Source organism: Staurois parvus, unplaced genomic scaffold (assembly GCF_062004578.1).
Source record: "Staurois parvus isolate SC_StPar_1 unplaced genomic scaffold, SC_StPar_1.0 ptg000564l, whole genome shotgun sequence".
Classification (NCBI taxonomy): domain Eukaryota; kingdom Metazoa; phylum Chordata; class Amphibia; order Anura; family Ranidae; genus Staurois; species Staurois parvus.
In genome coordinates, this window is record NW_028318360.1 from 2,030,992 (window position 1) to 2,056,362 (window position 25,371).

At 41.6% G+C, this 25,371-nt stretch overlaps 1 protein-coding gene across 1 annotated transcript; it reads right to left on the reverse strand.

Moving 5' to 3' along the window:
* Window positions 1-5,897: 5,897 nt before the first annotated feature.
* On the reverse strand, window positions 5,898-16,672 carry TNIP2 (TNFAIP3 interacting protein 2). Its single transcript, XM_089691535.1, has 6 exons — window positions 15,872-16,672; window positions 11,929-12,213; window positions 10,237-10,314; window positions 9,776-10,057; window positions 8,818-8,934; window positions 5,898-7,879 (listed from the first exon to the last, which is right to left on the reverse strand). The coding sequence occupies exons 1-6, from the start codon at window positions 16,241-16,243 to the stop codon at window positions 7,604-7,606; spliced, it is 1,410 nt and encodes a 469-aa protein (XP_089547661.1). The 5' UTR covers window positions 16,244-16,672; the 3' UTR covers window positions 5,898-7,603.
* Between the last annotated feature and the right edge of the window lie 8,699 nt (window positions 16,673-25,371).

Here is a 25,371-nt window from a genome sequence, read left to right on the forward strand (position 1 = left end):
GGCAATCAAAGGGTTAACTGTGTTGTGTGTGCTGTTTCACTATATGGTCTGTGTGTGTGATTCACTGTAAGAACACTGCTTTGTATGGCTTTGCTATTCAGAGCCATACAAAGCGGTGTGCAGGAGTTGACAAGGAAGAGATCTGTATTGTTTACATACAGGTCTCTCCCTGTTAGAAATACTCGCCGTTCACCATGTGCCAGCAAGTAATCACCAGCCGGGACCCGGTGATTGACAGCTGAGGCCGTGAATGGCATGCGCCACCCTACCCAGAATTGCAAAATCATGTATATATACATGATTTTGCGCACCTGTGCAGCCCTGTAGCAGTATTTCTGCTATAGGGCGATGTGGAACTGGTTAAAAAAGAAGACATTATACTTGCACAGAAAGCATCCTCTTCTGCTGGAAGGCATCCACCAGAGCTCTCAGCTTCTCCATGCGTGCCTGCTCCTGAGCCAGGCTGTGTGCATATATATAAACACACAGCGCCGATAAGCCAAGCCCCTGCTCCCTCTTCACAGGAGTTTGACTGATAGCACCAGGAGTCTATGGCTCCACTCCCCTCAGTTTCTCCTGTGAAAGCAGGAAGGGAGGGGAGTGGTGCTGATGTTGAAGACAGCGCTGGTGTGGTGACAGAAGCCAGGTAAGTGTTTAGAGACAGGGAAGGTTTAGGAAAGATAAGATAGTGGGGTTTTTTTTTACCTTAAGCAGGGAATGCATTAAGGTAAAAAAAAATGTTGTCATTAGAACCATTTTAACCCCTTCACGCCTAAGGGTAAAACAAATCTAAATGCCTAAGCACAATTTTGCAACGTTGACTTGTGTTAGTAAAACCGTACATATCATCACAACTACTTTGTACATTCCGGTGGATTATACCGCGTTTTTTTCAGGACAAATTGGGCTTCCATTTGGTGGTAAATGGTAATAAATATCTCCTGATTTTTTTTTTTTATTATCAAAGGAAAAATAGTAAATTAAAATATTTTTTTCAATTTAGCTGTGTGTTTCTTGTTACTACCACAACCTACCACCAAAGAACAACCCAAAGATACATTTTCCAGCTCTTGACGATCGCAGTGATACCATATATGTGTATGTTATTTGTTGTTTGTACCTGTAGTACAGCCCAGAAACAATAGTGCGCATTTTGGTTTTTTTTGTTTACCTAAAACACACCGACACTGATACCATTTAAAAAAAAAACAAAACAAAACAAAAAAAACAACAAAAAAAAAACATCCTGACCTTTGACCCTGACCCAAATACTTACCCTGGCACTGAACTAGATCAAACCTTGATCTAGGTATTTTTTTTCTTTATTTGTCAATATTTATTTTTTTCCTCTCTATGCAAGGAGTTAGAGAGATACAATGTATCTCTCTCCTCCATTCATAGAAAAAAACAAAAGGGGGGGGGGGCAGGCTATACAGTGACTGATCACTGTGATAGCCAATCAGAGGCTACTACAGTGATCAAGTGACCCGGAATCAGGAGTCCCAGGTCCCGATCGTTAGAACAGGACCCGGGGCTCTCAGTAACACCCCGGTCTTTGTGCTGGGAGCGTGCAGTGTAGCATTGCAACTTGTAGAAAGGTAAGAGGCTGCAGCAGGGGATGATCTGTGACAGACTTTTGTGAACACAGTCAAGAACTGCACAAGCGCCAGGATTTATATTATTCAGTTATCTGTGAGCCAGCATCTCAGTTCAGGAAACAGATGCTGACCCTGGATGATGCCAGAAAAAGATGGTCCTGTCCTTCAAGGGAAAGAGCGGGGGAAGGGACAGAGATCTATATGAGAGGTAATATATGCCAAAAAGCATTACATACACATTAATTAGCATGCACATACACTCACCCGCCTCTTTATTAGATACACCTGTTCAGTTGCTCGGTAACACAAATTGCTAATCAGCCAATCACAAGACAGCAACTCGATGCATTTAGGAATCTAGAAGTGGTGAAGACGACTTGCTGAAGTTCAAAACAGAACATCAGAATGGGGAAGAAATGGGATTTAAGTGGCTTTGAACGTAGTATGGTTGTTGGTGCCAAACGAGCTGGTCTGAGTATTTCAAAAACTGCTGATCTACTCAGATTTTCTCACTGAACCATCTTTAGAGTTTACAGAGAATGGTCCGAAAAAGAGAAAATAAATATCCAATGAGTGGCAGTTGTGTGGACAAAAATGCCTCAATGTCAGGAGGCAGGGGAGAATGGGAAGACTGGTTTGAGATGATAGAAAGGCAACAGTAACTCACATAACCACTCGTTACTACCAAGGTATGCAGAATACCATGTCTGAATGCACAACACGTCAAACTTTGAAGCAGATGGGCTACAGCAGCAGAAGACTGTACCAGGTGCCACTCCTATCAACTAAGAGCAGGAAACGGAGGCTACAAGTCACACAGTAAATAAAGAAAAAAATCCTCTTACGCTGCAAACCTAATATGACAAACGAAGAGTGGCTGAAAACACCAAATTATGTTTCCACAACACAAATACAATTCGCACAGGCGATCCAAAATTGCACAATAGAAGATTGGAAAAATGTTGCCTGGTCTGATGAGTCTTGATTTCAGCTGCAACATTCAGATGGTAGGGTCAGAATTTGGCGTAAACATGAAAGCATGGATCCATCCTGCCTTGTATCAACGGTTCAGGCTGGTGGTGGTGGTGGTGATGTAATGGTGTGGGGGAGATTTTCTTGGCACACTTTGGACCCTTTAGTACCAACTGAGCATCGTTTAAATGTCACGGCCTGAGTATTGTCGCTGACCATGTCCATCCCTTTATGACTCCAGTCTCCCCATCTTCTGATGGCTCCTTCCAGCAGGATAATGCACCATGTCACAAAGATCAAATCATCTCAAACTGGTTTCTTGAACATGACAAGGAGATCACTGTACTCCAATGGCCTCCACAGTCACCAGATCTCAATCCAACAGAGCACCTTTGGGATGTGGTGGAATGGATGTGCAGCCGACAAATCTGCAGCAACTGCATGATGCCATCATATCAATATGGGCCAAAATCTCTGAGGAATGTTTCCAACAACTTGTTAAATCTATGCCACCAAGAATGAAGGCAGTTCTGAAGGCAAAAGGGGGTTCAACCCGGTACTAGCAAGGTGTACCTAATAAAGTGGCCAGAAAGTGTATACGTGTTGCTAGAAGCCGGAGTAGCCATTTGGAAACATGGCATGGTAAGGTTAACCATGTTACTGACCAGTTTAACGAAGTTGACAGAATATGGTATAATAATAGTAGCCTCCCTGGCGGTATTCCCGAGTGTAGCTCGGGGTAAAGTTTCAGTACCAAAAGCGGTAACACCGAGCTACACTCGGGCTTACCATGCGGCGCTGCTCCGGGATCTGTTCTTCTCTTACCTTGTCCTTCGCTCCCGCGATGTCCCTCCTGCAGTGTTCCCTGTAATGTCCTCCGGCCGATGCCAGCATCTGTTATCTGGGTTCCGTCCCCTACGAGTGTCAGGACGTACGGGGGACGGAACGGTGGGAAATTTGAAAATGACATTCACTAAATACACTAAAATCACATTGTAAAACATTACTGTATCAAGCCATTTCACATACATTTTGTCCCGAGTGCTTTGTCCTGTGCCCTGCCTGCATTTTTACTGTTCTTTCTGCCTGGAAACTGAGAAACGTCCAAAAAGCGTCCCTTTAGGTCAAAAGTGGTTTTAGACCAGCTAGAGAACAGCTATAGTAAATCAGAACCACTTGCAGAATTGAGTGATAATGATTCGTGAGGAAATTCGTCATCAGACACTGAAAACGATTTTGTGACTTTGCTCAGTGATGTGCGAACTTGGCGCTAGATTTCAAATTTCAGTGTTTTTTGTTTGATTATATTATTGAATTAAAATTATTATATTATTTTTTATGATTATTTATTATAATTTATGATTTCGTGTTTCAAATTTATCATACCCAGGATATTTACTAGATTCTTGTTAGGACAGATTTCAGTGAGTTATTCCTAAAAATTACAGGCCTACAATAAAAAAAAAAAAACATATTTCCATGCAAAAAAAATGTACCGCTTTGAGCACAGAAATATGGACATAATCAGACTGCTAGGGAGGTTAAAGGGTTGCTATTGTATATCTTGGAACTCCAGAAGCAGCCACCCCCCTCCCCCACAGGGCTTCTGACTATTTTGCCCTAATAGTTGGAGTTTAAGTAAGTGAAGTAGTAGTAAAGTCTCACAATATAAAACAGACCAGCGGAGTATACGTAATAAATATATGCAAGACCAACTGAGTAGAAGTACAAAACAAAAAAAAAAAAAAAGTTATGAAAAATGTATAACCGCTCCAGCTTGGTCCATGCTGCTTCCCCTGAATGTCCGTTTAGGGAATGTGCAAGGATAGCAGCAAAGGAACATCCCCTGATCCCCTTCCTTTGAGCCACATGCCACTGTGCATGTGTGTCCTGTGCAGTCCACTGCTGCTGCCAAGACATGTTGGTTCGTTCTCTCTCCGAGGTGCACGCATGTAAGAGTGGCTCCATAGAACCCCGTAAGGCAATGGAGACACCCTAGAAAAGGAAACCAGAAGCAGGGATATTTGAACTGGATAAAAGGTAAACTGCTATAATTGCTCTTAACACTTTTTTCTATTTACATTTAACTCCTTTTGCAGCATTCCTAATAAAACAATGGAAAAAAAAAGTCAATGGTGTCCGTTTGTGAACCAGCGGTAATAGATCGCTGCTCAGTTCTCCGGCATTCTCAGAGAACACAGTTCTCCTGTGAATGCAGTTTATGAAGCAGTTCTCCAAACAAAGGGAGAACGGTCTCCAAACGCTGGAGAACGGTCTACAAACTCTGAAAAACGGCTCATTTTACTATAATCTCGCGAGATTACAGTAAAAGATCAGTTTAATAAGCAGAGGTAAATTATCTCTGCTTAGTTTTCGGTCCCTCTGATTCTCCCACTCTGGGCTGGAGAATCTGGAGGGAGAACACAGATCTCCAGAGAAGGGCTGACATGATCTCCTGAGTGTCATAAACTGTGAATGACCAGAGAATAGCTGAGATCCATTGAATCGCAGCTATTCTCTGTCATAAATGGACACCTATATTACAACATATGGCAACACATATCTTGCTGCAAAAGTCCACTAGATATATCAGAAGGTTGAGAGTTGATCAGCTTGAGAGTCGTTCAACCTTCCAGCACTCACCAAAATCTTGAATATCAGTTTTGGATGGACTGACCCTTTAAAGAGTAACTCCACTTTTGTCGAGAAAAAAAAACAAACATTCCCCTCTGGGTGGTCCATGTACATTGCAAGGATTTTTAACAAACTTTATTGCAGATTCCTACCTTTTGCTATTCTAAAGAAGCTGTTTGTTTGTCTGTGTCCATGTGCAGAGTAAATCTGTATGGGAGTGACTGATTAATTATCAAATCACCTGCAGGGCACTAAAGAGGAAAAAAAAAATCCCAGGGTCTGCTTTCCTTTAGACGTGATTTCCCATTGAGAGTATTTTACTCCCCAAAAAATAAAGTTTTGTTGCAGGGAATGACAAAAATCTGGGTATCTTCGCAAACTTCTGGGAAAATCAGTAAGCCAATCACACAAGTAGGAGATGACATTTTCAGGGGGTGTTCTGTATGCACTCCAGACCACCACCCAGGTAGTCATATTGCTTTGCATTCTAGAGAAAATTACGGCACTGCAGATTGAAAAGGAAGGTAATTCTGAATAACATTCAATTACAATATGACTTGAGTTGCAATTGTAATGCTACTTTTTTTCCGCCACAAAAATGGAGTCACCCTTTAAACAAGTACAGTGTAGCAGTGCATCTTGTGCGCTTAACCAAGTTACAAAGGGAAAAAAAAAATCTCCAACCAAAAACAGTAGTGTTACATAAATGTAATTTTATTACAAAAATAAGAATTTAATTATATAATTTTCTGGAATAAATAACAGAACAAAAAATGTACACATATACAAAACAATTATCAATATAAATATAAATAGGACAATATTAAGTGTCTTTTAGTAAACATAAATTCAGAGCCATTACTTTTCCATACATATAAACTCAAGGATAAAGAGGACAAGGCGTCATTGATCAATGGTGACCTGTCCAATTTAGAAGGACCAGAGACCTGGTAGCAGCAGCGGTGATTGGCTCATTCCATTACCAGTTACAATTGATAAGGACTGTTGTGAGATCCGATTGCGGTTATTTGTTTTATAGCAAAATATGATCAATTACTATATAGAATTCCATCAAGTCTTTTACTGGATTTACAGACTTTGTCACCATGAAAGATCAATTGTTTTCACTTTTTTAATCAAAATAAAAAAAACTCTCGTGCAAACCTAATAAGATAACCAATCCTTGTCCAATAGATCTCATCTTCCCTTAGACATACACTGAAAGTCTTTCATGATAAAACACATACATATGGACAAACTGAACATAACTGGCCACAGAATAATAGGCACGCAAAAGTTTGATTTTTGTGCCAGAAAAGAGCACCGATCACAGTACACAGACATAAATGCATCACCATAAACTATGCTCCGTCCTGATTTTACATGGACAGAACAACATTCTAAGATGATGCTGAAATTCTTTTATTTTATGCTCAGTCCTTGGAAATCTCACACAAGTACAGTACAAATCTACTGACCTATTTACGGTCTACACATTGGATGGGATTCTAAGAGCTTTATTTATGGCACAGAAGCGGTGTATACCAGTGTTTCCCAACCCAGGATACTATGGTACCCTAGGATTCCTCCAGAGATTTCTAGGAGTTCCTTGAGCGATGAGCAATTTTTGCCTCTCAGATATGCAACCACTGACAACAATGAACTTTTAGCTTTCTGAAACTGTTTTTAGATGGATTTTTCCCAATCACCAGAAATGTAAAGAGCATTTTTCCCAGTGGTCATCACACTAATGTTTTATAAATTGTAGATAGATTAGTTATTAGCAAGGGTTCTCTGAGGCCAAAAAGTTATTTAAAAAGAGTTCCTCCATATTAAAAAGGTTGGTGTAAACATTCTTAACCCATAACAGTCAATCGGCAATTGTTCTGACTGCACAAACCGAGCAGAATTCTGATTGGATGCCATGGGTTACAGCACCTCATAATTCCATGATGAATAATTTCACTAAAGGTTTTTGCGTATCCCTAAAATTCACTCTCCTACAGTCACAGATGAGGGCAAAGTCACAGTATATCTCAGACCACTGCAAGCAGCCAAGTGCGGACGGTTGTATTTGAGCCCTGAGCGTATTACTTATTTCTGCTACAAGTATTTTTATTATGACGCTTTAAGCACTCTGCAAAACTGTATAGCTCATGTAGCCACAGGCCTCCTAAGGGCATTTCTATGGAGTGTCAGTTTTCATCTTCTGTACTGGCAAAGAATCAGCAGTGTGAAAGGCAGCACTGGGGCCATATTGCTTCTGCCTAACACGTTTAGGACCTAAGCATCTGCCTAGGTGTCCCAGTATTTAGTCCCAGCCTGATAGCAGCATCTTGATCACAGGCAGACAAAGCCTGTGGGTTGTAGTGATGAGATTGGAAGTACAGCAGTCCTGGTTACTGGCAGCATTCAGAGATGTGTTCTAGAAAGTTCTCCCCTAGTCTGTCATGAAAGACCTGTAGGCAGCGGGGACACTGTAGCTCATCCTGTGCTCTATGTTCGGAGCTGGGGCTCCTCTGTCGTTCTGTGGGGTCTGCAGGGGAAAGCTGTCTTCGGTTTTCAGAATGCTCGGCGGCAATGCCACGCAGAGGATCAGTCGATTTTTTCTGAATATACGTTTTGTTCCGGTTACCGGTGTGAATTTGGATCTGCGTAGCAACATCTTTGTCAACCTTTAGAAGAAAAATAAAATAAAGTTACACTTACAGCCTATGAAAGGTTAAACTTAATAATGAATAAGGTCACCGACAGTTGTAGGTGTCAAAGAGCATGGAGGACAGTAAGGAACAGAATCATGTACCAAGTATTCCTTGCCCAAATCCCCCAACAGTCACATGTGCCAGTACAGTATCAGTACAACCACCAACAGTCTTACTGGTACAATTGCAGTACTACCACAACCAATCCTGATTATACAGTAGCAGTACTACCATGAACAATCCTGATTATACAGTAGCAGTATTGCCATCACCTATCCTGCTGGCACAGTAGCAGTTCTACGATCATCAGTCCTGCTGATTCTTTGCCACGGATCCTGCTGGTTAGTTAGCAATACTACTATTTTGACCACTGATACTGCTGGTTAGTTAGCAGTACTACTACTATGACCATGGATCCTGCTGGTATGGTAGCAATACTAGTACTACAATCACAGATCCTGCTGGTATGGTAACAGTACTACTACTACCACCATCACCACAGATCCTGATGGTATGGTAGCACTACAATCACAGATCCTGCTGGTATGGTAGCAGTACTACTACTATCACCACCACAGATCCTGCTGGTATGGTAGCAGTACTACTACCACCACCACCACCACCACCACCACAGATCCTGCTGGTATGGTAGCAATACTACTACTACCACCAAAAATACTGCTGACATGGCAGCAATACTACTTCCACCACCAGTCCTGCTGATATGGTAGCAGTATTACTACCAACACTCATGCTAATGCAGTAGCAACACTACAGTTCCACCACCATTCTTGCCAGCTGTACTACCACCACTGATCCTGCAGATACAGTAGTGGTACTACCATTGCCGAGTCCCCTGGTACAGTAAACCCCCAGTCCTGTATTACAATAGTAGGGTCCACAGTTCCTACCTGTCTCCTTGCCTTTTTCTGTAAACATGAAATCTCTTCGACCAGTTCCAGAATGCGGCTTTGAGCTCTCTCCCGATCTGCCCTCTCTGATGTGAAATCATCTTTGTAGACTAACAACTATGAAAAAAAGAAACAGCAGTGATTACTAACTCAGCATAACATACAGATCATAGAATTCATTTTTCTAAACCTGCAGACGTTACTGAAACTAATGCTATGAGAATACTTTCTCTATCTGGAGTTCTCTGATTTTTATTTCTGATTTCATCCCTCTCTCTCACCAGTTACTGCATGCACAATGAAAAACAAAAGGGAGGGCACACCGACCTAGTGCATTATCGTTTAACAGTACTTATTGAAAGAACAAAGTAAGTATCATACTCACAATGGACATAAAAACACAGGCATATCACACTGAACAATATGTTCGATCCAAACAGCATCTGAGTCCATACAATGGAACCCTGGATGACCAACTAGCTAACGCGTTTCGAGGACACTGCCTCTTCTTCAGAGGTCTCTGAGGAAGCGGATTTAGATCGAACATCTTGTTCAGTGTGATATGCCTGTGTTTTTATGTCCATTGTGAGTATGGTACTTACTTTGTTCTTTCAATAAATACTTTTAAACGATAATGCCTCAGGTCGGTGCACCCTCTTTTTGTTTTTCCATTTGCATGTAGTGTATTTGGACCATCCCATTCTGTTGAGGGCAACAAGCGGTGCACATTCCAGAACATTCTTATTGGTTCCACTAAGTCCACTCCCAGTGCAGGAGAAAAGGGTTTGCTGTGGATGATCCAACCAGTTACTGAACTTAAAGCTTTTTTGGTAGGATCCTAAATAATCAAGGTGTTAAATTTGATTGTAAGAGGTGTGGCCATGGTTCACTAATGGTTCATTAAAGGGTTACTTCGCATCTACATGTAACAATAAACAGGCATATTCTGTGTTCTCACCTGCTGCTCCAGCATCTGTATCCTCTCCCGGTCAGCGATCCTGGCACTGGCCATCTCAGAAGCTTCTTGCTGCAGTTTGGTGTTCTCGCTCATCTTTTCTTCTAGAAGTTTGTTGAGTCTGGAGATCTCCTTCTGTAAGAGGTCTGGGTGTTTGTGTGCCGAGTGTGTACCCTTCGTATGTTCTCTCTGCATCTTCATCTCCTTCAGTTGTTGGTGGAGACCCTTGACGTACTCCTCCCTGCTGGCGTCATACTTTTGCCACTTAGCATTTAAGTCTTCCACCTGGGAGAATAGTGACACTATTATTATATAGTCAGATTAGCTTCTCTTGGTGGTAATCAGTATATTCTAGAAGGGATTCAGAATACTTTTAACTAATCAACTTGATATATGAGGGCATTCCAGTAAGAGAAAAAGAGGAAGTATATTATAAAAATATCATGTTATTTACATATACTTACATGTATTACTTTCTGTTTTAATAAACGGTTTTCTTCCTGTAACTTGCCCAGGATTGCTTCATTCTCACCGTCCTTATTCTGGAAACAGAAAACATCTGTATTTAATTTCCAGGATTTATAAAGTGGGTAAAGCACAGTTTTTATTATGTACACCACTGCCAGCTCCAGGGCACTCACAGAGTCTACAACCTGTACTAACAGGGATACCTAGACTGTCATTTCAGAAATGCTCATTGCCTGGCTGCCATTCTGGCTTCATTGCCTTCGGAGAACTTGTACTCTGAGTAAGAGTTCTGAGATCACTTCCTGCCCTCTTTTCCAGGCCAGTGAATCAGAAACCAGCTACAGACAGCCAGGGAAATCATATTTTAGAAAGAGGTCTACTTTTTTTTTTTTTGTAAGTGTCCATGGAAACTGGCACACTCAAACAGACAAACTCCATGCATGTGGAATTTAAATGAAGCTTAAACCCAAGGTTACAGTTCTAAAGGGCAGCATTGCTAGCCACTAGGTTACCATACATTAAAGAAAAACTAGAGTTTCTTTAATGCCCTTTAGATACATATATGAAGGCTCAATTTAATTCAGAAATATTATAAGAATGTGTTGCTTTATAAAACGTGTCTGTTGCATTAAATAAAGCTTTTTTTTTTATGACTTCTTTGCAGTTACATGGATGAAAGGGGGCTGCCATATCTGCTTGTATAATATACAGACATGCTGTTGTACCCATTTCATTGCAGGCATACCAAATAGAGATTACTTGCAGTCTTTAATAACTATGAAATGAAACACACACAATGCTCACTGTCCATACTATAGCAAAGCTCATTGCTCAATCTCCTACTCCACCTGGCCGCTGCACCGTAAATCCCTCTTTTCAGGATGACATACAGCAACATGCAAAAACACTTACCAGTACTCAGATCCTTCTCCAATATTTACTTTATTGAAGACTGTCCCACACAATACAACATCTGATGCGTTTCTCCTTACATAACTGAGGCCATATAGGCAGGAACATGTCAGCTATTGAACTGTGTGGAAGAGTTTTCAGTAAAGTGAAAGCGGAGGAGAATCGGAGTGCTGGTAATTGTGTTTGAACAATGCTCATTGGTACCCACAGACGTCATCAAGTCTGTCTAGGCTTTAGGTCACCTAAGGGGGCAGTTTTGTTGACTGAAGACCAGGAAAAGTTGAGGTCTTTTCTCAAAATATTAACATGCCAATACTAAAGTAACATATGGATGTTAATGATAGGCCGACTTGAATAGTACACCTGCATCAACATAAAACATATTATTTTTAAAAGGATGGCCCACTGAAAACAACTTTGGAGTCATCTGGCCCATCATCTTCTGGCTTCCAGTATCTCTTGACGTTTCTGGCAGTGAGATTACTGTGCCTATGTTAACTCTACCAATATCAGCCAATGCAACAGGGGTAGTAAGGCAATTCTAGGCTATATCTGCAAGGGGCAAAACCAGGAATTCCAGGCTGAATACTTTATCAGTACAGCTTTCCTTACAGAATGTTTTGAAATCCTACTTTAACATTCTAGACCTTGGAAAGTCCTCCAAGACAGAAAGATGAAGTTTGGACAACATGCATGCATACTCTCAGTGTTCTAGGACTTAGTAGACATTCACCACACAAGCAAAGTCTAGGCCAAAGAACAACACCAGAACGTACCTGCTGCTCTTGTGATGGTGCACCTTTTTTCCGATGGGCCTCTTCTAGGCATGTAACAAGTTGTTGGCACATTTCTGCTGTGGCAGCCAGCTTACGCCGCAGTTGGTTGGTTTCATCAGACAGAGACCGGCACAGGACCTCACTAGTAGCCTGAACTTTCTCCTTCTCCGCCAAAGACCGATGCAGACGGAAGATTTCCATCTCCTTCTCATGTGACGGCCAACTGGACATCTTCTGCATCTGCTGGTCTCTCTCCTCTAGCTGCTGGTGGAGCTTCTGGATTTCCTGCCATGGGAAGGGACCACAAATACTTGTCAACATACATCACAGCTTAGTAGACATTCTCTGCTGAAGAAGAGATCATATGATGCTTAGAATACTCATAAATAAATGCACTGCAACAAAAACAGTACAAATGTTATAACAACTGTATTAGGAAGAAATCTGCCAAGACTGATTACTTATGTGCATCACTTTTCAGAGTGTTTTCCTCCAATAATCGTCCACCTGTCAGTTTTGAAGTGCACATGTAAAACACTTGCTCCAGACTGTTCTGTGGTAGCGTTGATGAAAGGGGATTAATGCAGAAATGTGTTGGATGTCAACTCTTGGTAGACCCTTTTATAAACTTCTAGACTGATCCCTAGCCTTTCACTCCATTACAAAACAGGTTTAGGAAAGGGAAATATTTTTTAAAATGCATATCTTAAAAGATAGTTGCTCAAATGAAGTGTTTATTATGCAAACACCAATTACAAGCTTTAAAGTTTGCGCTTTGGCACATCTTATCTTTTATTTTTGGCTACAGAGGTTCAACCCACTGAATTGAGGGATATGGGTGGGGGTGATAGATTCCTGGCTTTGAAGCTAGTAGACACCACTTAGGCTCAGTTCACACTAGCTTTGTCAGCAGGCGTCAGACAAGTGTTTGGGAAGCGTTTTTAATGCTTCTCAAATGCCTATGACAATTCTACACATGGCAGCACACAGTGCTGTTCATACTGAAGCGTTAGCATTGTGGCAAAACTGACGCCTCCTATCCAGTCAGGAGGAGTTGAAGCCTTCCATTCAAGTCTATGGTGCTGCTCCACAAATGCCTGGCAAGCGGTTGCGGAGCGTTAACACCATTTAACTTCATTATAGGCATTTGTGGTGCGGGTTTAACGCTTAGCAAACACCAATCAACCGCCTCAAAACCGCACATAGGGCATTTGAGGAGCGTTAAAACTGCTTCCCAAACGCCTGTCTAATGCCCGTCAAACGCTATGAAGGTATTTGGCAAGAGTTAGAAGTCAAGTGTGAACAAGCCCTTATAAACTGGGTACCTTGGGTGCTACCAGAGCATTCAGGGAAAGGCATCTCTTTGTAGGTCAAAGTTACCAGCAGCATAGTGTTGTATGGCGTTAGCCTTCCCCACAAGTAGAACTTTGAATTTTGATGCCATTTTTTTGGGGTAATTAAATAGAATATAGTGCAAACTTTCAAGGCACGGTGGCCTGAAGAAGAGGCCTCCATGCCTGGAAAGCTTGCACTACAATCTATTTAGATAGCTCATAAATGGTATCACCCAGGGGCGAACTGACAACTCATGGGGCCCCCGGGCAATAGGGGATCCTGCGGCCCCTGTGTCCTTGCCCAAACAAAAAAGCCTATGGAAAAAAAAGGTACCAGGGGCATCTCATGGGGCCCCCTACTGAGGCCCCAGGGCAATAGGGGATCATGGGGCCCGTGTCCTTGCCCAAACTCAAAAAAAGCCTATGAAAAAAAAAAAAAAAAAAAAAAAAAGGTTCCAGGGGCATCTCATGGGTCCCCCTACTGACCCCGGGCCCTCGGGCAGTGCCCGAGTTTCCAAATGGTCAGTCCGCTCCTGGTATCACCTTTACTTTAAAAACTTTATATTAATATTTACTGATTAAATAATTGATTTACAATTATACTGCAGAAAACTACAGTGATGGCATACCATGCTGGCTTTGCAGCATTTGAAGCAATCACTTTAATGACGCAAACTGGATTTAAATGTTGCCTATTTACACAGAACAGATTTTTCCATCAGCCTTTGTCATAATCCTTACAAGGTTTGCTCACCAATGTTAAGCAATATGTGATTCTGCAGCTGTTGATAATAAGAATTGTCATCAAGCACCCTGCCCACCTCTGTTTAATAGAAGCACAGCTCGGTCTCTGTAGTAACTAGTAAATAAACAGTATCCAATGGTTCAAGGCGTGCTCATTTTTCAGTGGATCCTCGTATCCTGAGATAGTTGTCGTAAGCCTGAATACATGGGAGTGGAGAATGCAATGACTCACGGAGCCTGTTCTGCACTATGATGGATGTCACCCCAGGTCAGGACATAGGAACATCCTCTAGGACATAGGGGTAGAAATAATCAGGATAAAGAGGACCACTATTCATGTGATGATCTAGGAGTTCCCCAGACCACAGGATATGGGCAGGGTGTAAAACTTTCCAAGAGAAATAAGATTTGCATTGATTAGAGAAATAAAAAGCATGACTTCCATGGAATGTGGAGGGAATTGCTCAATTGTTTATATGTGCAATAAAAGAACATTCACAAGAACAGGGTCAAGGCCAGTCAGGAGATGTTATGTACAAAGCATGATCCCAATAAAAACAAAACACACTGCTGCAAAAATGCAAGGTATGCAGACATTTATTAGGACCATCTGACAAAGCTAACACACCAGGATAAGGCTCTTTATTTTAACAAAACGTATATATATTTTAACTGACTCCGAATAAATGTAAAACTTGCAATCACGCAGCTGAAATAAAGATCCTTATCCGAGTTTTACAGAGTTTGTAGATGAGCCAACAGATACACGTGCAAACGTCAGCATGCCAACACACTTCCAGAACTGCACTGGGAAAAAAACACTTTACACCCCATGCCAAGGGCACTGAAATCATTTGCCGTCATAAGTAACATGGTGTAATGCCAATGACATGCACGTGACAACCAATCAGAACTCACATTGTAGGAGTGTCATCCTAATGGATCCTTGGGAAGCACGCTACAGTTTGATCAGTTAAAATATACCCAAAGCCGCAATTGTCATTTCTAGTTCTTTGGACACTTTTGAGTAAGTGCTGAATGTCCCCTCAGGTGTTTATTGCTGACTATATCCCTGCTGAGAGATTTACTTTCTGTATTACAGGGATGGAAAGCAATGGAAAACGACACAGGTCTCTCCAGAACAGAAACAGAAGGGAAACCTTCCAAAAAGGGGCATCTATCCTGAGGACAACTCTCTATTTGGAAGATTAGCACTCCTTTCTGAGTGATTTCCTCTTTCTTCCTGTTTGGTCTCTTAGACAGGAAGTAAAGGAAAGTCTGCTCAATGGAGCACAAAGGGATCGGAGTTTGGATACATTGTTGTAGTACACTCTTATAATATACATTGTTACATCACATTGTATCCATTGTTGGAGGACACTCCTATAATACACATTGTATCCGTTGTTGGAGGACACTCCTTTACATATACACACACATTGTTAGATCTCATTGTATACATTGTTGGATCACATTGTGACATTATTATATCACACTCCTATACTGTTGGATCATACTCCAATAGTATACATTGTTGGATTATACTCCTATACACACACTATTATATACACACACACACGCACATTGTTGGATCTCATTGGATACATTGTCAGATGACACTCCTATACATATATATGTACATTGTCGGATGACATTGGATACATTGTCGGATGACATTGGATACATTGTCGGATGACACTCCTATACATATACATGTACATTGTCGGATGACATTGGATACATTGTTGGATGACACTCCTATACATATACATGTACATTGTCGGATGACATTGGATACATTGTTGGATGACACTCCTATACATATACATTGTTGGATGACATTGGATACATTGTTGTGTGCCTACCTGATTGAGGGCCTCTACTTTCTCCTGGCAGAGCCTCTCTGTCTCTCTCAGCCGGTCCTTCATACTGCTCAGCTGTCCCACCAGGCCGTCCACCAGGGACTTGGAGGGCTGCAGTTGTTGGTCCGGCAGTCCGGCGCAGGCGCTGTGCTGTCCATCCCTCATCTTCAGGATCAGGGCCTCCTTGTCGGCCAGCAGCCGGTTGAGGTTCTTGTTCTGTTGCCGGGCCTCGTGGTAGAAGGTGCTCAGCATGTTGTAACTCTTCAGCTTGGCGGTCAGGCTCCGGTTCTCCCGGTGCAGCTTGTCCACCGTCTCCTCCAGCAGCTTGAACCTGGCGAGCAGGGCGTCCGTACTGCCATCACTGATGGAGGCCATGCTGATTGTCCGGCTCCCGGGAACAAGGCTCGAGATACAATCCAAAGGGGGAGATACAAGTCCGCTGCAGGGGCCCGGCGCCGTCACAGCTTCAGCTGGCTATGTAAACAATGTAAGCAGCCGCTCCGTGTCCGCCCCGCACTACTCCGACACTTCCCGCCCTGCCCCGGTTATCAATCAAGGGGGCGGGCCCAGGGAATTTCCTCCGGGGCTTCCCCTCCGCTGCAGACGGACTTTTCGTTGTACTTTTGAACACATGGGGACTGTTTATGAAAAATCCTCCCCGATCCCACCATGGCTGCCCCGCTCCAAGGATCCTGGAAGGGCGCTTTCCTCATATCCTGCCCATCCTGCCTGTGATCGGCCTCTGCCGGTAACCCCGGGCCGGGCCGGTCCGGTCCCCACTGACAGCCCTGCCTTCTGCGGTCCTTCCCCGGACACTGACATGTACTGAGATCACACATACCCATCCACAGTCATTGTTCAATGGGGACCCAGGGAGACCAATGAGTCCTGCCAGCTCCTCATCTCCACAAACATCATGTCCTATCATGGATTTGTTATACAATTCTATTACATTTATTATCACTTCTATTCATAGAAAATTGGATTTTTTTAAAGCAATAAAATAAAAATAAATTCATAATAAATACAATAATGTTTTGTAATAAATTATATAATAGAAAATGTGATTTTTTTTTAAATCAATAAAATAAATTCATAATAAAGATAATAATGTTTTGTAATAAATTATATAATAAAATAATAGAAAATATAATTTTTTTAAAAAAAATATATATTTTATTTTATCATTTATTTATTACAAAACATTATTGTCTTTATTATGAATGTATTTATTTATTATGAATTTATTTATTTTATTGCTTTAAAAAAATCACATTTTATATTATTTTAGTGTATTATTTATTATTATTATTATTATTATTATTATTATTATTACTACGAGTTTATATAGCGCCAAAGGGTTTGCTCAGTGCTGTACAATAGGGGGGACAATACATGGCACAGTACAACAACAACAAACAACGTACGAGGGGTAAGAGGGCCCTACTCTTACGAGCTTACAATCTAGGAAAATTTGATTATAAAAATCATAAAATTTGATTACATTTATGACTTTCTTCATGATAGAGATATATATATATATACACGCACAATATTTTTTTTAAATTATTGTTCATTTAGGCCCCATGTACACAGGACACTCTGAACGATGGAAACTGCTGGAAAATGTAGGTTAAAAAAAGTCTGTTTAGCTGCATTTGCATACCGCGTTTATGAGCGTTTGCGTTTAGAAGCATTTTTTAAAGATAACCTCAGGAGACCTTCCCAAATGCCCAGAATGCACTGAAAAATAGTAAAAAATTTACTATTTCAGACATTTTGAGCAGAAGCAGAGAGAGCAGTATGTGTTGAGATTCCCTGTCTTTTTTTTGTGGTGTTTGGATGTGTTCCGTCTCATTTCTGTGCAGAAATTATTGCAGCAGTGTCTAACATTTTTTTTTCATGCAAAACCTCAAAGTATGGTGTACCGGGTCCATTTCAGTACCGGGAAAACACTTTGCATGCATTTTTCATGATGAAAAAAGGCTCTGGACAGCATCTGGAAATGGAAGAGTTAAAAACAAATTTCAAATGTCTATAAATGCGTTTAGTTGCGTTTACAAGCGTTTTGTGTTTGAAACGCCGGTAAAATCTACTCCTGAACGCAAGTTTTCTGCATTCAAAAAATGACTGTAAACTCAACTGCCTGCAAACGACGATGTGTACATGACACATAGGAAAACATTAGGGAGAGTTCAGGGGCTGCTGAAAAAAATGGTGAACAGCTCCTGAATGTCAGTTTATCAGCTGCAGTGTACAGGAGTCCAGATACTTCTAGAACCTTATTTACTTATGTATTCCAGGTATGTATATAGCTTCAACACATTATGCAGTGCCAGAGACGGATGGACGGACCTGTGTCCCAGCCCTTAAGGAGCTTCCAACCTTTGGTCCCTGTCTCACAATCATGCCCCATACACATACTAGGGCCTGTTTAGACAGGAGCCAAATATAAAACATTATATTCAATATGAATTTAAATTATTGCTTTAAAAAAAAACACGTTCTAATTTTTTATACCATAAAACTTTATTAGAATTAGTACGAATTTATTTTTATTTCATTATTTTAAAAAAAATCATCTCATTTGATATAAGATTCACTGTATTATATGATATTATATTATATATTTGTTATAAAACTTTATTATATACTAAACGTATTTTTATTTTATTTTTGGAAAATAAAAAACATTTTATTTTTATTATAAAACTGTATTATATTTATTTTGTATGTATTTTATTAATAATAAATAAATTAATAAATATATATATACACACACACTACTGTATATTGCCAAAAGTATTGGTCACCCGGCCTTTCCACGCACATGAACTTTAATGACATCCCAGTCTTAGTCCGTAGGGTTCAATATTGAGTTGGCCCGCCCTTTGCAGCTATAACAGCTTCAACTCTTCTGGGAAGGCCGTCCACAAGGTTTAGGAGTGTCTATGGAAATGTTGGACCATTCTTCCAGAAATGCAATAATGAGGTCAGGCACTGATGTCGGATGAGAAGGCCTGGCTCGCCCTCTGCCCTCTAATTCATCCCAAAGGTGTTCTATCGGGTTGAGGTCAGGACTCTGTGCAGGCCAGTCAAGTTCCTCCACCCCAAACTCACTCATCCATGTCTTTATGGACCTTGCTTTGTGCACTGGTGTGCGGTCATGTTGGAACAGGAAGGGGCCATCCCCAAACTGTTCCCACAAAGTTGGGATCATGAAATTGTCCAAAATGTCTTGGTATGCTGACATCTTAAGAGTTCCCTTCACTGGAACTAGGGGGTCAAGCCCAACCCCTGAAAAACATCCCCACACCATAATCCCCCCTCCACCAAACTTTACACTTGGCACAATGCAGTCAGGCAAGTACCATTCTTCTGGCAACTGCCAAACCCAGACATGTCCATCAGATTGCCAGACAGAGAAGTGTGATTCATCACTCCAGAGAACACATCTCCACTGCTCTAGAGTCCAGTGGCGGTGTGCTTTACACCACTGCATCCGACGCTTTGCATTGCACTTGGTGATGTAAGGCTTGGATGCAGCTGCTCGGCCATGGAAACCCATTCCATGAAGCTCTCTATGCACTGTTGTTGTGCTAATCTGAAGGCCACACAAAGTTTGGAGGTCTTTAGCTGTTGACTCTGCAGACAGTTGGCGACTTCTGAGCACTGTGCGCTTCACCATGCGCTGACCCCACTCTGTCATGTTACGTGGCCAACCACTTTGTGGCTGAGTTGCTGTTGTTCCCAGTTGTTTCCACTTTGTTATAATACCAAAGACATGCTGGTAGGTCAATTGGCTCCTGTCTAAATTGTCCCTAGTATGTGTATACAGTCATGGCCGAAATTGTTGGCACCCTTGATATTTTTCCTGAAAATCAAGTATTTCACACAAAAAAGGTATTGCATTAACACATGTTTTGCTATACACATGTTTATTCCCTTTGTATGTATTGGAACAAATATAAAACAGAGGCAGAAAAGCAAATATGACATAATGTCACACAAAACCCCAAAAATGGGCTGGACAAAAGTATTGGCACCCTTAACTTAATATTTGGTTGCACACCCTTTGGAAAACATAACTGAAATCAGTCGCTTCCTATAACCATCAATAAGCTTCTGACACCTCTCACCCGGAATTTTGGACCACTCTTCCTTTGCAAACAGCTCCAGGTCTCTCTTATTGGAAGGACACCTTTTCCCAACAGCAATTTTAAGATCTCTCCACAGGTGTTCAATGGGATTTAGATCTGGGCTCATTGCTGGCCACTTCAGAACTCTCCAGCGCTTCTTTGCCATCCATTTCTGAGTGCTTTTTGACGTATGTTTGGGGTCATTGTCCTGCTGGAAGACCCAGGATCTTGGACGCAAACCCAGCTTTCTGACACTGGGCCCTACAGTGCGACCCAAAATCCTTTGGTAATCCTCAGATTTCATGATGCCTTGCACACAGTCAAGGCACCCAGTGCCAGAGGCAGCAAAACAACCCCAAAACATCATTGAACCTCCACCATATTTTACCGTAGGTACTGTGTTTTGTTCTTTGTAGGCCTCATTCCGTTTTCGGTAAACAGTAGAACGATGTGCTTTACCGAAAAGCTCTATCTTGGTCTCATCTGTCCACAAGACGTTTTCCCAGAAGGCTTTTGGCTTACTCAAGTACATTTTGGCAAACTGTAGTCTTGCTTTTTTATGTCTCTGTGTCAGCAGTGGGGTCCTCCTGGGTCTCCTGCCATAGCGTTTCATTTCATTTAAATGTCGACGGATAGTTCGCGCTGACACTGATGCTCCCTGAGCCTGCAGGACAGCTTGAATGTCTTTGGAACATGTTTGGGGCTGCTTATCCACCATCCGGACTATTCTGCGTTGCAATCTTTCATCAATTTTCCTCATCCGTCCACGACCAGGGAGATTAGCTACAGTGCCATGGGTTGCAAACTTCTTGATAATGTTGCGCACTGTGGACAAAGGCAAATCTAGTTCTCTGGAGATGGACTTGTAACCTTGAGATTGTTGATATTTTGCCACAATTTTGGTTCTCAGGTCCTCAGACAGTTCTCGTCTCCTCTTTCTGTTGTCCATGCTTAGTGTGGCACAGACAGACACACAATGCAAAGGTTAAGTGAACGTCTCTCCTTTTTATCTGCTTTCAGGTGTGATTTCTATATTGCCCACACCTGTTACTTGCCCCAGGTGAGTTTACAGGAGCATCACATGCTTGTAACATTCTTATTTATCCGCAGTTGTGAAAGGGTGCCAATACTTTTGTCCAGCCCATTTTTGGAGGTTTGTGTGACATTATGTCGAATTTGCTTTCTTTCCTCCCTTTTTTTGTTTTGTCCCAATACACACAAAGGGAATAAACATGTGTATAGCAAAACATGTGTTAATGCAATACGTTTCGTGAGAAATACATGATTTCCTGGAGAAATATCAAGGGTGCCAACAATTTCGGCCATGACTGTATATGAATGTGAGTTAGGGACTTTACATTGTACGCCCCTTGAGGGTTAGGGACTGATGTGAATGTACAATATATATGTAAAGCGCTGTGTAAATGGACGGTGCTATATAAGTACCTGAAATAAATAAAGAAATCCCACTAAGAGTTGACCGTGGAATATTTTGTAGCCAGGAAATGTCACAGAAGGACTTATTGCACAGGTGGCAACCTATCACGGTACCATGCTTGTATTCACTGAGCTCCTGAGAGCGACCCATTCTTTCACAAATGTTTGTAGAAGCCGTCTGCATGCCTAGGGGCTTGATTTTATACAGCTGTGACCATGAAGGTGATTGGAACACCTGAATCCAGTGGCAATAGTGTGTGTGTACACAAACTATCCTGTATATACTGTGTTATATATACACTGTATATTTATTATTGTTCATTTATACTTTTAAGTTATTTATTACAGACATTTATATCGCTTCAACAATTGATACAGCGCTTTTGATATTATTCGCACCAGTCCCCGCCCATAAGGAGCTCACAAGCTAAGGTCCTTCCCTCACTATCATGTCCCATACACATATGAGGGCCAATTTAGGCAGGAGCCAACTATAAAACTAGGGATTGCTTCGCATAAATATTAACCTGAAAGCATAAAAATGTAATCTATTTTCACTGAAAATCGTGATGCTGTGAAAAAATGGAAAGAATTTTTGTTGGTTGTTGCCTTGCATATATCTGAATGAGCATCATCAAAATCAATGGGAAACCTCTGCACATTCACTGTAATGTGTGTTTAACCCCCCTGGCGGTATTCCCGAGTGTAGCTCGGGGTAAAGTTTCAGCACCACAAGCGGTAACCCCCGAGCTACACTCCGGAATACCTTGCAGCGCTGCTCCGGGATCTCTTCTTCACTTAACTTGTATATGTGTATGTGTATAAGTGTATATGTGTTGCTAGAAGCCGGAGTAGCCATTTGGAAACATGGCATGGTGAGGTTAACCATGTTACTGACCAGTTTAACGAAGTTGACAGAATATGGTATAAGTATAGTAGCCTCCCTGGCGGTATTCCCGAGTGTAGCTCGGGGTAAAATTTCAGTACCAAAAGCGGTAACCCCGAGCTACACTCGGGCTTACCATGCGACGCTGCTCCGGCATCTGTTCTTCTCTTACCTTGTCCTGCGCTCCCGCAATGTCCCTCCTGTAGTGTCCCTTGTAATGTCCTCCGGCAGATGCCGGCATCTGTCTTCCGGGTTCCATTCCCTGCGACGTCAGGACGTACGGGGGACGGAACTGGCGGGAAATTTAAAAATGTGAAAAAGTGACATTCACTAAATACACTAAAATCACATAGTATAACATTACTGTATCAAACCATTTCACATACATTTTGTCCCGAGTGCTTTGTCCGGCGCCCTGCCTGCATTTTTACTGTTCTTATTGCCTGGAAACTGAGAAATGTCCATGGCGTCCAAAAAGCGTCCCTTTAGGTCAAAAGCAGTTCTAGACTGGCTAGAGAACAGCGATAGTAAATTAGAACCACTTGCAGAATTGAGTGATAATGATTCGTGGGGAAATTCGTCATCAGACACTGAAAACGATTTTGCGACTTTGCTCAGTGATGTGCGAACTTGGCGCTCTATTTCAAATTTCCGTGTTTTTGGTTTGATTATATTATTGAATTAAATTTATTATTATATTATTTTTTATGATTATTTATTATATTATAATTTAGGATTTCTTGTTTCAAATTTTAACATACCTGGGATGTTTACTAGACTCTTGTTCGGACAGATTTCAGTGAGTTATTCCTAAAAATTACAGGCCTACAATAAAAAAGGACATATTTTCATGCAAAAAAATGTACCGCTTTGAGCCCAGAAATATGGACATAATCAGACCTCTAGGGAGGCTACAGCTGAACTTCAGAAAAACGACACATCTCCCTTTGCAGTGGGATTGCAAGGATTACTGTAATTGCTCATTTAAGCCGGCCATACACGGGTCGAATTCTGAAAGAATTTTCTTTTGAAAATCTTTTCTAAGAATTTTTGTTTGAAATTTGCACCATTAGTGGGTCACAGAAACAATTTTCGTGTGACCATCGAATTTGAGTGATCGGGCATGTTGGAAATTTTTTGAAAAATGAATTCATTTCGAATCAATGATGGGAGAATCGTGGGGGAAATATAAATGAAAAAGAAATTAACATGAGCTGTGACCTGGAAAGAAAAGAAAATTTTTAGCCATGAAAATTGTTTTCTGTAGCAACATGAGGTGAAATTGAAGGCTTGGTTGGTTGAATTTCAAAATCAATGGTAGCACCATCTGATTACAAAACGCATGAAATTTCCAATTTTCTAAAGAAAATTAGTTCAGAATTCGACCCATGTATGGCCTGCATTAGTCTAGGGGACAGTAGGAACACTTTTACTTTCCTGATCCTCTACCTCCTGGCAAATGGTGCTCCCCTGCACTCTGACAGTGGACTGTCCCTCTGTGTCATGACGCCCAATGCAGGCCTACGGTCCATGGGACTTGATGATGTCCGAGGACCTTAGACTGCAGGGGAGAAGAGGCTGTAGGGACTGGTCCAGCAGCAGAAAGGAGTCTGCAGTAGCTGAGGATCAACTAAGTAAAACTGCTCTGCCTGTCCTCAAGGTATAAATGAGCAATTAACCCTTGCAGTATGGGAACTGTCTCACTGCAAGGAAAAACTTTGTTTGTCCAGAGTTAGGTTGATACATTATACATATAGGTGTGAATCCTGCCAGACAGGTTGCACTTTTATGCGGCAGGTTGGGATCTACTGCACTGCATCACAGTGTGCTGTGGTGTGTAGAAAGAATGGGAAGCATAAGGGTTCATGTACACTGCAGCTGATAAACGCACGTTTAGGAGCTGTTCTGCGTTTTTTTCAGCAGCTCCTGAACTCTCTCTAATCTTTTCTGATGTGTCCATGTACACTATGTTGTTTACAGGCAGTTGAGTTTACAGTCCTTTTATTGAACGCACCAAACTTGCGTTCAGGAGTAGATTTTATCAGCGTTTCAAATGTGCGTAAACGCGGCTAACGCATTTAGAAGCATTTGCGTTTAGAAGCGTTTTTTAACTGTTCCATGTCCAGATGCTGTCCACAGCCTTTTTTCATCATCAGAAATGCATGCAAAGTGTTTTCCATGTATTCAAATGGACCCGGTACACCAGCGCAGTCCGTTCCAGGTTTTGTGTGAAGGAAAAAATGGTAGAACGTGCCGCATTATGCTCATGATGGGATCCATAGTGAATACAACCAGAAAAGACAGGTAATCTCAACACATAGTGTTCTCTCTGCTTCTGCTCTCTATTTTTCTCAAAATGTCTGAAATAGTTAATTTTTTACTATTCTTCAGTGCATTCTGGGAATTTTGGAAAGTCTCCTGAGGTTATCTTAAAAAAATGCTTCTAAACGCAAACGTGCATAAACGCGGTATGCAAATGCGGCCAAACAGATGTATTTTAACCTACGTTTTCCAGCAGTCAGTTTCCATCGTTCAGAAGAGTTTTCCAAACATCCCGTGTACATGAGCCCTAAAAATTTTATTTACTTTAATTGAAAAGTAGATGTGCTGGGCAGTGTTACCCAATGCAGTTCTAATGCAGATACAATGCAATTTGCCTTTTGTCTTTTAGTTACATTTAGTGCTACGCTGATGCAGTGTATTGCAGCATCGCATCATCGCATCATACCGCACCACCTAGCGCGCACCTGCCGGCACACATTATACAGATCAGATCAGATTGGGTTACATTAAGGGTCCTTTCACACCTTCTTTTACACTTCAGAATGCAATTGTACAATCCAAACGCACACGTTCCTGCATTAAAAATGGCTGTGTGTATAAGTGGGTGCTGCAGCGACTGTCGGCTGGAACTTTACAGAATCAGCAAAGGAGAATGTCACCAGCATACCGAGGATCACCAATATGGGTCCAAACGTTTTAATGAACAATCACATTGTTACAGCAAGGCAATGTTTCAGAGTCTTGCAGGACCCCTTCAT